This window comes from Budorcas taxicolor, chromosome 10 (assembly GCF_023091745.1).
Source record: "Budorcas taxicolor isolate Tak-1 chromosome 10, Takin1.1, whole genome shotgun sequence".
NCBI classification, from domain to species: domain Eukaryota; kingdom Metazoa; phylum Chordata; class Mammalia; order Artiodactyla; family Bovidae; genus Budorcas; species Budorcas taxicolor.
Genome location: NC_068919.1, coordinates 97,769,586 through 97,785,376, shown reverse-complemented (window position 1 = coordinate 97,785,376; position 15,791 = coordinate 97,769,586). Strand labels below are relative to the sequence as shown.

The following is a 15,791-nucleotide window of genomic DNA, read 5'->3' as shown; positions in this document are numbered from 1 at the left end:
TCTTGAGTTGTTTGTTGTTTAGACGCCAAGTTGTGTCCGACTCTTGAGAGTTAGTTGATCTCTAAGGATCTGTTCAGATTGCTTTCAGAGTGGAATTGATGAGAGCACATTATTTGGAAATTTTTTTAGTTCAGAAAACTCGGAATGTGAAAAGAGAGCTTGTGAAATTCTTTGTTCCCCCTTAATGAATATTTACTGAGCACCTGCAGCTATGAGCCTGATAGTTCAGAGTACACGGGGGTGTCGCAGTGAGGTCACACACAGCCATCCATCGAGAACTGCTGTTTAGAAAGCGGCATCTTCTGCTCCTGGGTGAAATGATGTCCCCTCTTCGCGGGTCTTGCTGCGTGTCTTGGCAGTCCATACATCTCAGTATGGACCACTCTGTGATTTCCTAGGACACCCTGTTAGTGTTAGCGTGCTGGTGAGTGTGTTTGCCACTGGACGGCGAGGACCCTGTCTTGTGCCTCTTTCAGGGCCCTCTTGGGGCCCAAGCACAAAACAGCGCTCCGTGCTCTGAGAATTTATTCCTGTTACAGTTTAGCTTGTTGTCTTTACTCCGGTGGGCGGGTCGTCCTACAGACAGATTTTATTGCCTGTGCTGTGTATACCTATGAAAGCGTTGAGGGTAAAAATAGAAAATTTCTTGTTTCTACTTAGAGCATGATGCAGAATTCTGATACTTGTAATATTTTAAGTAATGGCAGAATATTTAAAGACATTGGAAAATGCTCAAAATAAAATGAAAAGTTGAAGCATTTTGAGTGTGTGTGTTCAGTTTTGTCTGACTTTACAACCCCCTGGAGCCCACCAGGCAATGTGTATTTAATTAGACCCCAATTTACTGTGTCTGCATAAGAAAATTCCTGTAAGAATTCATATCAGAGTAGTGGTTTTTTATGGATATTACTGCTCTGATTTATCAAAAAAAATATTTCCACCATTGCACCCACGTTTTCTATGGCTAAACGTAATTTTAAACTCACAGGGAAAATCCCTCTAAAATATTTTTGCCTCTTGGGTTTTTTTTTTTTTTTTCTTTTTACATTCCCATGAAGTAGATTATTTTAGTGATAGTGCTTTTTTACCTCTCCACATGGGGCACATTTCTATTGAGAAATAATGTTGACACTCTCATCCTGCTTGTTGAATCTGAAGACACTTGAGCTCACTTGGTCATAAGTCAGCAGCTGAAAACTCATTTTTAACCTTTCCTGTGTTCTGCTTCTCTCTCTGAAAGGTGTTAAGAAGAATGCTGAACCATCAAGGTCTCCAGCACGTGAAAATCATAGCGAGTGATAATCTCTGGGAGCCCATTTCTGCTTCTATGCTGCTTGACCCTGAGCTCTTGAAGGTGATTGATGTAATAGGGTAAGGAATGTTTTCCTTTGAGAATGAACAGTTTCTGGTTTGTTGCTCAGACAGTCGATGGCGCCTTTGTTTTTGCCTGCTTTTCCCCTTTTGATTATATTTTCAGAAGGTTGCTTTCTTGTATTTACTTAACTAAAGCATGTATAAATGATACTTCATTCCGTTTTTTCTTTGAAAGGTATGTATTTTGGGAATCTTTCTATGACAATGTAATAATGTACTGATGACTTTTGAAATGTTGTGTCAGTGTTCAGAAATACAAAACATGATTTTATTTAGATTAAGGGGCAGAGTAGTGTTTACATTTTAGAAATTATGAAGGCAGTGTTGTCTCTCCCTCACCCTAAGTGTTCCTGCTCTATTTGGATTCTGATTCAAGGAGCTTATTGTCATGGTGAGACTCTACCATTCCAGAAAGGATTTGTTGTTGTTTAGTCTATGGCAACCCCCTCCAGTATTCTTTCCTAGAGAATCCTGGGGACAGAGGAGCCTGGGGGCTGCTGTCCATAGGGTCGCACAGAGTTGGACATGACTGAAGCGACTTAGTACGCATGCATGCATTGGAGAAGGAAATGGCAACCCACTCCAGTATTCTTGCCTGGAGAATCCCAGGGACAGAGGAGCCTGATGGGCTGCCGTCTATGGGGTCACACAGAGTTGGACACAACTGAAGCGACTCAGCAGCAGCAGCAGTCTCTCGGTTGGGTTTGACTCTTTGTGACCCCATGGATTGCAGCACACCAGCCTTTCCTGTCCTTCACTATCTCCCAGAGTTTGACTCAATGGACATGAATTGGAGCAATGATGCCATCCAACCATCTCATCCTCTGTCGTCCCCTTCTCCTCCTGCCTTCAATCTTTCCTAGCATCAGAGTGTTTTCAAATGAGTCAGCTCTTCGCATGAGGTGGCCAAAGTACTGTAGCCTCAGCTTCATCATCAGTCTTTCCAGTGAATATTCAGGACTGATTTCCTTTAGAATGGACTGGTTGGATCTCCTTGCAGTCCAAGGGACTCTCAAGTGCCTTCTCCAACACCACAGTTCAAAAGGGTCTTTGGTGCTCAGCCTTCCTTATGGTCTAACTCTCACATCCATACATGACTTCTGGAAAATCCATAGCTTAGATTATTTCCTGCCTATTTCTGAAATAGTGAAGAGTTTCAGTTTGTATTGTTCGGTATGGGGACTACTAGCCACAGGTGTTATGGAACGCTTGAAATGTGGTTAGTCTGAACTGAGGAGTGTTATAAGTGTAAAACACACACTGGATTTTAAAGATGTATTTAATAGAAAACTAAGTTATTAATGATTTTTCATATTGATTACATGTGTTGAATGATAGTATTTGGGGTATATTGGGTTATACAAAATATATGATTAAAATTTTTTTTAAATGTAGCTACTAGAAGATTTAAAACTACTTTGTATAGCTCACATTGTATTCCTGTTGGACCAATCTGGTTTAAACTGTCACAGTATTGTGTTTAACCTCCTAGTGAATTTATTGTTGGGGCCTTGGCCCCAATTTCCAGCCTGTGAAGACATTTTCCCTTTAGCCAGTTGTTGTCAGTGCTTCCACTCAGGGTAGGCTCTGCCCCTGTGGAGTGAGTGCCTCTTGGTCACCTGTCACCTCCACTGTTCCCACATTCTGTCTGCTGGTCCTGCCCGGTCCCGGTGCTGCGAGACTCCTGGGGACTCGCTGTCACCTGGTTTTGATGGGGATATTGTCTGTGGGTTTTAATTTCCATCATCAGATTGGTCTGTTTGGTTTCAGGAGGAGTATTGTGGGGAGTTTCAGAAACTGGGCTGCTACCCCGGCCCACCTCGCCTATAGGCCCTGTTTCTCCTGTAATACACGTATGTTTTCCTGATAGGGTGGACGGTGCTTTACTCTCAGTGATCTTACTCTTGTCATTTAAAGCTTGAAAAATCATGCCATCAACTGATAGAGACGTTTTGCCTAATTATATGCATTTAAGTCAAGGCTGTGGTTTTTCCTGTGGTCATATATGGATGTGAGAGTTGGACTGTGAAGAAGGCTGAGCGCCGAAGAACTGATGCTTTTGAGCTGTCGTGTTGGAGAAGACTCTTGAGAGTCCCTTGGACTGCAAGGAGATCCAACCAGTCCATTCTGAAGGAGATCAGCCCTGGGATTTCTTTGGAAGGACTGATGCTAAAGCTGAAACTCTAGTACTTTGGCCACCTCATGCAAACAGTTGACTCATTGGAAAAGACTCTGATGCTGGGAGGGATGAGGGGCAGGAGGAGAAGGGGACGACCGAGGATGAGATGGCTGGATGGCATCACCGACTCAATGGACTTGAGTGTGAGTGAACTCCGGGAGATGGTGATGAACAGGGAGGCCTGGTGTGCTGTGATTCATGGGGTCTCAAAGAGTCGGACACGACTGAGTGACTGAACTGAACTGAACTGAAAAATTATATTCTTAAAGAACTTTTACATTATTTTGTTGAACTGTAGATCTGGGCATCACAAGAGACCTGGATTTTAGTATCAGTTCTACCCCTCTTTTCTCAGATTATTTGATAGATCACTCAGGTTTAAAATGTAACAGTTTCTTTATTTTCTGAATGAGTGATATAATACCTATTTCTATAGCTTTGAAAGAGATGCTTTTTGGGATTTTAAAGATAATGCATACTCTTTATAGAAAATTTGGAAACTGTAGAAAACTATAGAGTTGGAACTTACTCATAAGCTTAATATCTAGAGATCATTAATAGCATGATAGCATATTATTTTCCAGGGTATTATTTTTTATATTGAGTATTTTTTATTTTTACCAGAGACATACCAGATATACATTTGACTGAGTAATAACAGATGAGTCTTAAAATTAGCATTTCTTTGAGGTGTCAAAACTGAATATTATGATCACAGAATGAAGTTCTGGGATATAGAATAAGGGCTTCCCAGGTGGTGTTAGTGGTAAAGAACCTGTCTACCAGTGCAGGAGACATAAGAGACATGTGTTTGATCCCTGGGTTGGGAAGATCCCCAGGAGGAGGACATGGCAACCCACTCCATTATTCTTGCCTGGAAAGTCCCATGGACAGAGGAACTGGAAAGGCTATAGTCCACAGGGTCGCAGAGAGTCAGACATGACTTTGAAATGACTTAGATCAGATCATCAAAATGTTCAGTTCAGTTCAGTCGCTCAGTCGTGTCCGACTCTTTGCAACCCCATGAATCGCAGCACGCCAGGCCTCCCTGCCCATCACCATCTCCTGGAGTTCACTCAGACTCACATCCATCGAGTCCGTGATGCCATCCAGCCATCTCATCCTCTGTCGTCCCCTCTTCCTCCCGCCCCCAGTCCCTCCCAGCATCAGAGTCTTTTCCAGTGAGTCAACTGTTTGCATGAGGTGGCCAAAGTACTGGAGTTTTCGCTTTAGCATCATTCCTTCCAAAGAAATCCCAGGGCTGATCTACTTTAGAATGGACTGGTTGGATCTCCTTGCAGTCCAAGGGACTTTCAAGAGTCTTCTCCAACACCACAGTTCAAAAGCATCAATTCTTTGGCGCCCAGCCTTCTTCACAGTCCAACTCACATCCAAACACGACCACTGGAAAAACCATAGCCTTGACTAGACGGACCTTAGTTGGCAAAGTAATGTCTCTGCTTTTGAATGTGCTATCTAGGTTGGTCATAACTTTTCTTCCAAGGAGTAAGTGTCTTTTAATTTCATGGCTGCAGTCACCATCTGCAGTGATTTTGGAGCCCCCAAAAATAAAGTCTGACACCCTTTCCACTGTTTCCCCATCTATTTCCCATGAAGTGATGGGACTGGATGCCATGATCTTTGTTTTCTGAATGTTGAGTTTTAAGCCAACTTTTTCACTCTCTTCTTTCACTTTCATCAAGAAGCTCTTTAGTTCTTCTTCACTTCTGCCATAAGGGTGGTATCGTCTGCATATCTGAGATTAGTGATATTTCTCCTGGCAATCTTGGTGCCAGCTTGTGCTTCATCCAGCCCGGCATTTCGCATGATGCACTCTGCATAAGTTAAATAAGCAAGGTGATAATATACAACCTTGATGTACTCCTTTCCCAATTTTGAACCAGTTCGTTGTTCCATGTCCTGTTCTAACTGTTGCTTCTTGACCTGCATACAGGTTTCTCAGGAGGCAGGGAAGGTGGTCTGGTAGTTCCATCTCCTTCAGAATTTTCCAGACTTAAATAGGTGTTCACAATCATTCTTTTAATGTTAACCACAAAGTTAAGAGTTGTGATTTGATTCAGTCTCTGTTAATTTGCTTGTATTTTTGTTAAATTTTTTGTCAGTAGTTGTTTGCTTAAGAAGTATATACTCTTCTCCCCAGAGTTCATGTGCTAATTCTCATACTGTTAGCCTCTTTTCTATTTTACATTTGAAAGTTCTTAATTGTTTTTATATTCAATAATCAGTCACTTCCACAACCATCATGATGACAATATTTTACCCTTGGAACACTAAATATACGTTTATATTCCAGCTGACTCCTCTCAAATGCTAGAAGGAGGGAGAAGTTTATTGCTCTGGGAAGGGCTTCTCCACCTCTGCGCTGCTGATATTTCTCGCTGGATACTTCTTTGTCATGGGGATGTGTCAGGGGTGCTGTAGGGTGTTCAGCAGCATCTCTGGCCTCTGCACACTAGATAACAGTAGCAACTCCTGCTGTGCCTTCTCCACCAGACAGAATCACCCAAGCTGAGAACTGCCACTGCTCTGGGATAATGACTTCTGATTTTTATTCAAAGAAGAGTCCTCTGTGGGTTTTTGTTGGTTTTGTTTTAGTGTTGTTTTTTTTTTTTTTTTTGCTGGGGAGTAAATGCCAAGCTATCTTTCTCTGTATGAGGAGTAGAGCAGGGGAGGAAATACTATTGATACTTTATGTAATAAGCTCATTAGTCTTATTTTTTTTAAAATAAATACCGTATCTCTTTATAACAAATGAACTGGGTCTTCCTTGTGATAACTTCTCTAGTGGTGGCCTGTGGCTTTCTGTCATTATTGCCTCACAGCACGTGGGTTCCCCGACCAGGAATTGAACCTGTGTCCCTTGCATTGCAAGGCGGACTCTTAACCACTGGGCCCAGGGAGGTCTCACCTTTGACTCTCTTTCTCACTCCTTCCTTTCTACCGAAGCTCACTACGCCCCCTGGGAAGCCTGAGTCCTGTCTCCACCTCACTCATCTCTTGGAATGTCCCAGGCCTCTTCTGCTGCCTCCATCTGTCGACATCCTTCCCTTCTTGTTACGGTTTCCAGGAAGAGGTCTTTCCCACTGATGATCTCCCCCCTTCTGTGTGTTATAAGTGCATCTCATCCTCAGGGTGTCCTGAGACCCAGGGGTGGGAAGCAGATGCCTACATACAGCCTGACATCTACCTGGAAGTTACTTGTTGTATTAAGATGGAAAACCTTGGCGAGGACACATATGTTTGTTCGCTAAATGAAAGTTGTAGTTGCTCAGTTGCGTCTGACTCTGCAGCCCCATGGAATAGTCCAGGGAATTCTCCAGGCACAAATGCTGGAGTGGGTAGCCGTTCCCTTCTTCAGGAGATCGTCCCTTCCCAGGTACTGAACCCAGGTCTCCCAGATTGCAGGCAGATTCTTTACTGGCTGAGCCATCAGGGAAGGCCACGAATACTGGAGTGGGTAGCCTATCCCTTCTCCAGCGGATCTTCCTGACCCAGGAATCGAGTCAGGGTCTCCTGCCTTGCAAGTGAATTCTTTCCCAGTGGAACTACCAGGGAGGGTATTTACTCAATAAATATACCTAAGTGCCTGTTCTGACTTTTTACATTTCCTCCCCCTCTTTCTTTTCTAGAGCTCATTACCCTGGGACGCTTACAGTAAAGGATGCTAGGTTGACTAAGAAGAAGCTTTGGTCTTCTGAAGATTTTAGCACTGTAAATAGTGATATAGGTGCAGGCTGCTGGGGTCGCATATTGAATCAGAATTACGTCAATGGCTACATGACTTCGTAAGTTATTAAAACTTTTAAAGGTTTTCATTTTGAAAAATTTCAAAGCATAATAAGTAGAAAGAAGTACAATGGACTTCCATAGTCTCACAACCTAAATTCAGTGATTTAAGCATTTGCCTTATTTCGTTCATCCATCCTATACCTAACATGTGTCAGCTCTAGAAAGAGAAGGCAGGAAGCTGCGAACAGGAATAGAGCTTAGATTTTGGGGTCTGATATATCGTCTCAGATATGGTTAAGTTATTTACCTGGCTTAGATGCTTTTGTTCCCTTAAAATCAGTTACTACTGAGACCTCTTCTGCAGGGGCAAGCATTGTGGGCAGGCTTAGATCACAAAGTGGCTTAGGCCTTAAATGGCTCCTCCTGTGTCAAGAGAGTTATGTGTGGTTCTCTTCCTCTGGGGACCCCTGCCCTGTCTGCTTACACCATCACTTGAGCCCTGGCAGTCGGACTCTTAAGAGTTCTCATTGTAAAACTTTACAGCCGCTGAGTCAGGTCATGAAATTATGTCATGAAACTGGGACATTAAGAAGGCTGACTGTCAAAAAGAAAGCAGGTATAGATAAAGTCTTTATCTGTATTTGACTCACGATTGTGGTACTGGTAGGTCGTGACTCTCTTTCTGGTTATACTTTGGTGCAGTAAAAATTGTGTACCTCATATACACTTGTATTTTTTATTATATGATTCACTATTAAAAATATTGCATCCCTCACTTGATTTTTCAAAATGTGAGTGAACTTAGGCAACTTAAATTTTCTTGTTTTGGGTGGTAATTTTACCACTTGCATATACTTGTGTAAACTTTGCTAAGGTCTTTTATACTATAGGCTTCTAGACATTTACATTTTTATTTCAAGCTGCTTGGTGTTTCTCTTTTATCAAACCATCTTCTAGTACCATTGCTTGGAGCTTGGTGGCCAGTTACTATCAGCAGCTGCCGTACGGGCGTTGTGGACTGATGACTGCTCAGGAGCCATGGAGTGGACACTATGTGGTAGAAGCTCCTGTCTGGGTATCAGGTATGGTTCAGATTCCCTCTCTCACCCCCTGCCGCTCTTTCCAAGAGACAAAGCAGAAAGCACTTAGAGGAGTTATAGAAACACTGTGTGTGTGTGTGTGCGCGTGCGTGCATGTGTGTGCACACACACGTTAGTTTTAAGTGTATCTCTGTTTTAGCAAGATTTGTCCTAGTGTTTTATAAGACTCTTTCGGGTAACTAAGCTACTCTCTGTATTCCATTCTTGATTACTCTAAGACCAGGCTCTTTTTTCCAGTTAATGTATTTTTCATAGAGATTTGTAGTCATGACATTAACCATGTAATCATGACATTATTCTAAACTGAGGCTGTTCTTTAATGAATATGGAAATGCTAAGTTTTGGATTTGTATATCCCGATTGGTTAACTCCTTAAATGTTGAAATAGTTGGTTCCACGTTATTTCAATGAACTAACATGCTTTTATAATTTTGTCACTGTTTCTTGGGGGTTAATTTTGTCACCTCCCGAAATGAAACAAGGAGTATCACTCAGTACATTTCTAGGACAAGCTTTGGAGGTGCCCAATAAATAAGTATTGTGAAAATAAACTTGTTTAAAACCATAAAGCTTAGTTTTTGAAATATTTTGTTAATTTTTTGAAAACCATATTCTTTGTAGTTATATTAAGGTGGTTTAAATAGAGATCAACAAAAACTGGGAGGAGATAACTTTATTTACTGCTGGCATAAAGCAGTTTTTCAGTAGTCTTGAACAGAGTGTGGTTTGTTTATTTTTTACAGTCATTCTAAGAATATTCCCATAATTATACCATTTAACTAGGCTAATTACTCAGAAGTTGAAACATGCGGCTGGCAAATATTTTTTCCAAAATAGAAATTAGCTGTTAGACTCAGTCATACTTGGGAAAGTTTTCCTTTTAAACTTCTTGGTTCTTTGGTCAATCTAATAATTGACAAAAGACAGATCACCAGGAAAAAAAAATTTAATTTACACATTTAATTTTGTACATAAAAATATGGGACTCAAGTTTGCAGTCAGGCAATTGAGGCTTTATAATGCCATCCTGAGCAAAGGAAAGAGATAGGGGCCTGGAGCTTCACAGGGGAAGAAGACCATTCATAGAAAGAGAAGAACAGATATTTGCAGTGCCATGAAGATAAATCTTTCAGATAAAAAGTTATTGTTGGTAATAGCTCTCTTTCTGGGCCGGGTCTCCTGTCTAGATTCTTTCAGGCAGCTGTAGGAGAGGGAAATTTCTTCTTTAGTCTTCTGGGTCTTGATTGCCAGCAGTTCAAAATAATACGCAGGCTGAAGTGGCACACTCTGGGGTGGCATACTCTGTTCTCTTTCAGCCTCAAGCAAGTAGATAGCTTTTCGTTTCTGGAATCCCGTTATTACCACTTTAATGTTGTTTGGGTCTTTCTCTGCTTTTCTATAGCTCATACCACTCAGTTTACTCAACCAGGTTGGTATTACCTGAAGACAGTTGGCCATTTAGAGAGAGGAGGAAGCTATGTAGCTCTGACGGATGGCTTAGGTAACCTCACTGTCATCGTTGAAACTATGGTAATTCTTTATTATTTTTATTGGATTAATTTGCTTTGTTAGTATTGGGGGGGGGGGGGAAGCATAAAACGTAACTGAATACCTTAAAAAAAAAAGGAACTTTTCTTTTCTGTGTAGGATCCCAGGACTGGGACGACCAGTCTGTGGCCTGACCTGGTCACTCTTGGGGCCGAGGGTCCACCTGTGCGAACCTGCTCTTCCTTTCCGATTCTTCCCAGGGTGAAGGACTCAACTGTATGCCTTTCTTCCCCATTCTACCCAGCTACGTGAAAATCTTTCTTGCAGCTTTGGTTGTAAAGAAATTCTGCCAGTTCTTCAAGTAGCTGAAGGGAAAGGGCACGAGAAATGCTGATATTCTGCTTCTCTCCCAAAGATATTGTCGCCTTCACCTGGGGACTGGGAGGGAAGGAGCCCTGTGTTCTTGGCTGTACCTACTTTGGCCTGGAGTCTCTGTCAGTCCAGCCCGAGAAGGATAGGGAGGGGTGGCTTGTGGTTTAAATGCCATATACTCTTGATGCTCATACTGAGTTTTAGTAGATTTTCTTGAATATTTCTGTATTTGTAGTGTACCCTTAGGATCATTTCCAGACTTTAGCATTATTATTATTTAAATAATTTTCACCAGTTTTGCTGGGAGTATATTTATGGAGCTCCTCACACTGACATTCTAGAAGCAGATCTCTCCTTTACTCATTAGATATGGTTTCCTTCAGTTCTTTGAACATTTTAAAATACCTGATTTAATGTCTTTTGTCTAGGAAGTATAATATCTAATAGGTAATGACTAGGCTTTCTCAGACATCGTTTCTGTCAACCACTTTTATCTCCGTATATGGGCCATTCTTTCCTGTTTCTTTGCAACTATCATATATCATTTGTTGTATCATATGTCATATATATATCATTTGTTGAAAGCTAGACACGTCACATAAAATAATCTGGACACTCTGGACGTCCGATTCTTTCTCCTTCTAGCGTTTATGGTTGTTGCTTTTTGTCATGGTTGTTGCTGTTTATTCGCTTTGTGACTTTCCGAGCAGATTCTGTAGTTTGTAAGCTTTATCATGTATGGCCACCGAAATCTCTGCTCAGTTTTCTTAGTGGTCAGATCATGATGGCACAGCTTTCCTCATGTTTGGAACTAGCAAGTGTCCCAGCCTTTGCTGACGGGTTCTGTGTGTGTAATGGGGGCATGCTTCAATGCCCAGGCGGGCGGTTTACAGCTCTGCCTCAGCTCTTGCTTCCTGTTTGAGCCAAGCTCCCAGGGAGGCTTGAATTTCCCAGTAAAGCCATCTGGGGCTACAGTTTTCTTTGTGGGAAAGTTTTTTAACTATAATTTCAACTTCCTTTATAGATAAAGGGGTATTCAGTTTGTCCATATCTTCTTCAGTGAGCTTTGGGTTTTTGTGCCTTCAAGCAAATTTGTCCATTTCATTTAAGGTGTTAAATTTCCTAGCACAAAGTTGCTGCTATTATTTCCCACTGTTCTCTTTATATATATATATGTATTTTGTATTGATGTCACCTCTCTTAGTGGTCATAATTGCAGTTTGTATTTTCTTTCTTCTTATCCTGGTTTCGTGATTAGTCTGGCTACAAGTTTATTCAATTCTGTTAATCTTCTCAAAGAATCAGCTTTTTTGGTTTCTCAATTATACACTCTTGTTTTTCTGGTTTTGTTTGATTTATCGTTTCATCTCTATTATTTTCTTTCCTCTGCTTACTTTGTTTTTTAAAAAATTAAATTAAAAGTTTTATTGAAATATAATTGATTTACAATATTGTATTAGTTTCAGGTGCACAGCATGATGATTCAATATTTTTATAGGTTATGCTGCCTTTAAAATTATTACAATGTCTATATTTCTCTGTGCTTTACAGTATACCCTTGTGGAGTATCTGTTTTATGCATAGTAGTTTCTATCTCTGAATCCCACACCCTGTGCTTACTTTGGTTTTAATTTGCTCTTCTTTTGCTAGTGTCTTAAGCTAAAGTTTCTGTTTTAGTGGCATCCCACAAATCCTGATGTGTTGCGTATTTAAAATTCTTTCTAATTTCCCCTTTTATTTTTTCCTTTGAGGCATAGATTATTTAGAAATTTGTTATTTAATTTCTAAATATTTGCAAATTTTTTCAGACATTTTTATTATCCATTTCTGACATAATTCTGTTGTGGTCAGAGAATAAACTTTGTGGGACTTGAATCTTTTTGAATTTATGGAGACTTCTGTTATGGCTAAGAATGTGGTGTACTTTGGTAAATGTTCCTTGTACAGTTGAAAAGAATACGTATTTTGCAGTTATGAATGAAGTGGTCTATAGTTGTTAATCCAGGCAAATTGTTTGATAGTTTTGCTCAGATCACCTGTATCTTTGTTGATGTTCAGTCTCGTTGTGTATCAGTTATTGAGGGGAGGTATTAAAATCTCTAATTACAATTTAAAAATTTCCCACAAAACCCGACCCAGAACCTTTAAGTCCTCTGTGATTGTTAAATCCCATAAAGTAGGAATGACGTCACAGACTTCTTTTGATCCACACCGCGGTAATGATGGCTTCCCTGGTGGCTCAGACGCTAAAGCCTGCAATGTGGGAGACCTGGGTTCAATCCCTGGGTTGGAAAGATCCCCTGGAGAAGGAAATGGCAACCTACTCCAGTACTCTTGTCTGGAAAATCCCATGGACAGAGGAGCTTGGTAGGTTATGGTCCATGGGGTCGCAAAGAGTCGAACATGACGGAGTGACTTCACTTTCCCTTTTCCCTTTGCTTTATGATAATGATTATTTTGAAAAAGTGATGTTGACAATGAGATTTGTTGTATATATTTAGCTGACTGCAGTTGTGCATTTGAAGGTTATAGTTGGGTGAGATGCCTTCTTGGTGAAAACATCCCAAGCATTTCCTTTTTTTGGATGTATGCTGCTGCTGCTGCTAAGTCGCTTCAGGCATGTCCGACTCTGTACGACCCCATAGACGGCAGCCCACCAGGCTCCTCCGTCCCTGGGATTCTCCAGGCAAGAACACTGGAGTGGGTTGCCATGTCCTTCTCCAGTGAATGAAAGTGAAGAGTGAAAGTGAAGTTGCTCAGTCGTGTCTGACTCTCAGCAACCCCATGGACTGCAGCCTACCAGGCTCCTCCACCCATGGGATTTTCCAGGCAAGAGTACTAGAGTGGGTCGCCACTGCCTTCTCCTTTGGATGTATATCACTTAGAAAATAGAGCATAAGTTTAATCTGTGTGTGCCATCAGATGACTCTGGAATTCAAAGTCTGACTCAGTCAGAATGCCATTAAGTTTTATTTTGAGTAGGTATATACAGTGTTGTTGTTGGTCAGTTGCTCAGTCATGTCCGACTCTTTGCGACCCCCTGGACTGCAGCACACCAGGCTTCCCTGTCCTTCACCATCTGCTGGAGCTCGCTCAAACTCATGTCCATCGAGTCAGTGATGCCATCAACCATCTCATCCTCTGTTGTCCCCTTCTCCTCCTGCCTTCAGTCTTTCTCAGCATCAGGGTCTTTTCTAATGAGTCGGCTCCTTGCATCAAGTAGCTAAAGTACTGGAGCTTCAGCTTCAGCGTCAGTCCTTCCAGTGAATATTCAGGACTGATTTCCTTTATGATGGACTGGTTGGATCTTCTGTGGTCCAAGGGACTCTCAAGAGTCTTCTCCACCACCACAGTTCAAAAGCATCAGTTCTTTGATGCTCAGCCTTCTTTATGGTCTAACTCTCACACCCATACATGACCACTGGAAAAACCATAGCTTTGACTAGATGGACCTTTGTCAGCAAAGTAATGTCTCTGCTTTCTAATACGCTGTCTAGGTTGGTCATAGCTTTTCTTGCAAGGAGCAAGTGTCTTTTAATTTCATGGCTGCAGTCACCATCTGCAGTGATTTTGGAGCCCCCCAAAATAAAGTCTGTCACTGTTTCTATTGTTTCCCCGTCTATTTGCCATGAAGTGATGGGACCAGATGTCATGATCTTAGTTTTCTGAACATTGAGTTTTAAGCCAACTTTTTCACTCTCCTCTTTCACTTTCATCAAGAGGGTCTTTAGTTCTCTGCTTTCTGCCATAAGGGTGATGTCATCTGCATATCTGAGGTTATTGATATTTCTCCTGGCAATCTTGATTCCAGCTTGTGCTTCATCCAGCCCAGCGTTTCTTAAGATGTACTCTGCATGTAAGTTAAATAAGCACAGTGACAATATACACCCTTGACATACACCTTTCCCAATTTTTAACTAGTCTGTTGTCCCATGTCTGGTTCTATTGCTTCTTGACCTGCCTACAGACTTTTCAGGAGGCAGGTAATGTGGTCTGGTATTCCCATCTCTTGATGAATTTTCCAGTTTGTTGTGGTTCACATAGTCAAAGGCTTTAGTGTAGTCAATGAAGCAGAAGTAAACGTTTTTCTGGAATTCTCTTGCTTTTTTGATGATAAAATGTATGTTGGCAATTTGATCTCAGATTCCTCTTCTTTCCTAATCCAGCTTGAACATCTGGAAGTTCATGGTTCATGTACTGTTGAAGCCTGGCTTGGAGAATTTTGAGCATTACTTTGCTAGTGTGGGAAATGAGTGCAATTGTGTGGTAGTTTGAATACTCTTTGGCAATACCTTTCTTTGGTACTGGAATGAAAACTGACCTTTTCCAGCCCTGTGGCCACTGCTGAGTTTTCCAAATTTGCTGGTATATTGAATGCAGCACTTTCACAGCATCAGTTTTAGGATTTGAAATAGCTCAGCTGGTTTTCTATCACCTCCACTAGCTTTGTTCGTAGTGATGCTTCCTAAGGTCCACTTGATTTCTCACTCCAGGATGTCTGGCTCTAGATGAGTGATCACACCATCGTGGTTATCAGGGTCGTGAAGCTCTTTTTTGTACAGTTCTTCTGTGTATTCTTGCCACCTCTTCTTAGTCCCCTCTGCTTCTGTTAGGTCCATACCATTTCTGTCCTTTATTGTTTCCATCTTTGCATGAAATGTTCCCTTGGTATCTCTAATTTTCTTGAAGACATCTCTAGTCTTTCCCCTTCTAATGTTTTCTTCTATTTCTTTGCACTGATCACTGAGGAAAGCTTTCTTATCTCTCCTTGCTAATCTTTGGAACTCTGCATTCAGATGGCGGTGCCCTTCCTTTTCCCCTTTGCTTATAGCTTCTTTTGTTTTCTCAGCTATTTGTAAGGCTTCCTCAGATGACCATTTTGCCTTTTTGCATTTCTTTTTCTTGGGGGTGGTGGTTTTGATCATCACCTCCTGTATAGTGTTATGAACCTCTGTCCATATTTCTTCAGGCTCTCTGTCTGTCAGATCTAATCTTTTGAATCTACTGTCACTTCTGCTGTATAATCTTAAGAAATTTGATTTAGGTCATACCTGAATGGTCCAATGGTTTACCCTACTTTCTTCAATTTAAGTCTGAATTTTGCAATAAGCAGTTCATTATCTGGGCCACAGTCAGCTCCTGGTCTTGTTTTTGCTGACTGTATAGAACTTCTCCATCTTCAGCTACAAAGAATATAATCGGTCTGATTTCAGTGTTGACCATCTGGTGATGTCCATGTGTAGAGTCTTCTCTCGTGTTGTTGGAAGAGGGTGTTTGCCATGACCAGAGCATTCTCTTTGCAAAACTCTGGTAGCCTTTGCTCTGCTTCATTCCGTACTCCAAGGCCAAATTTCCCTGTTACTCTAGTATCTCTTAATTTCCTACTTTTGCATTCCAGTCCCCTATGATGAAAAGGATACCGTTTTTTGGTGTTAGTTCTGGAAGATCTGGTAGGTCTTCATAGAACCATTCAATTTCAGCTTCTTCAGTGTTAGTGGTTGGGTTTTAGACTTGGATTACTGTGGTAT

The 15,791-nt window shown here is 41.3% G+C and overlaps 1 protein-coding gene across 1 annotated transcript in view; it reads left to right on the top strand.

Moving 5' to 3' along the window:
- The window catches only part of GALC (galactosylceramidase), a 53,883-nt gene that overhangs the window by 23,998 nt on the left and 14,094 nt on the right, over positions 1 to 15,791 (top strand). The window contains exons 7-10 of the mRNA XM_052646831.1: positions 1,241 to 1,371; positions 7,204 to 7,359; positions 8,261 to 8,385; positions 9,806 to 9,933. Of these exons, the coding sequence (XP_052502791.1) occupies positions 1,241 to 1,371; positions 7,204 to 7,359; positions 8,261 to 8,385; positions 9,806 to 9,933 (540 nt within the window). The remainder of the gene's footprint in view (positions 1 to 1,240; positions 1,372 to 7,203; positions 7,360 to 8,260; positions 8,386 to 9,805; positions 9,934 to 15,791) is intronic.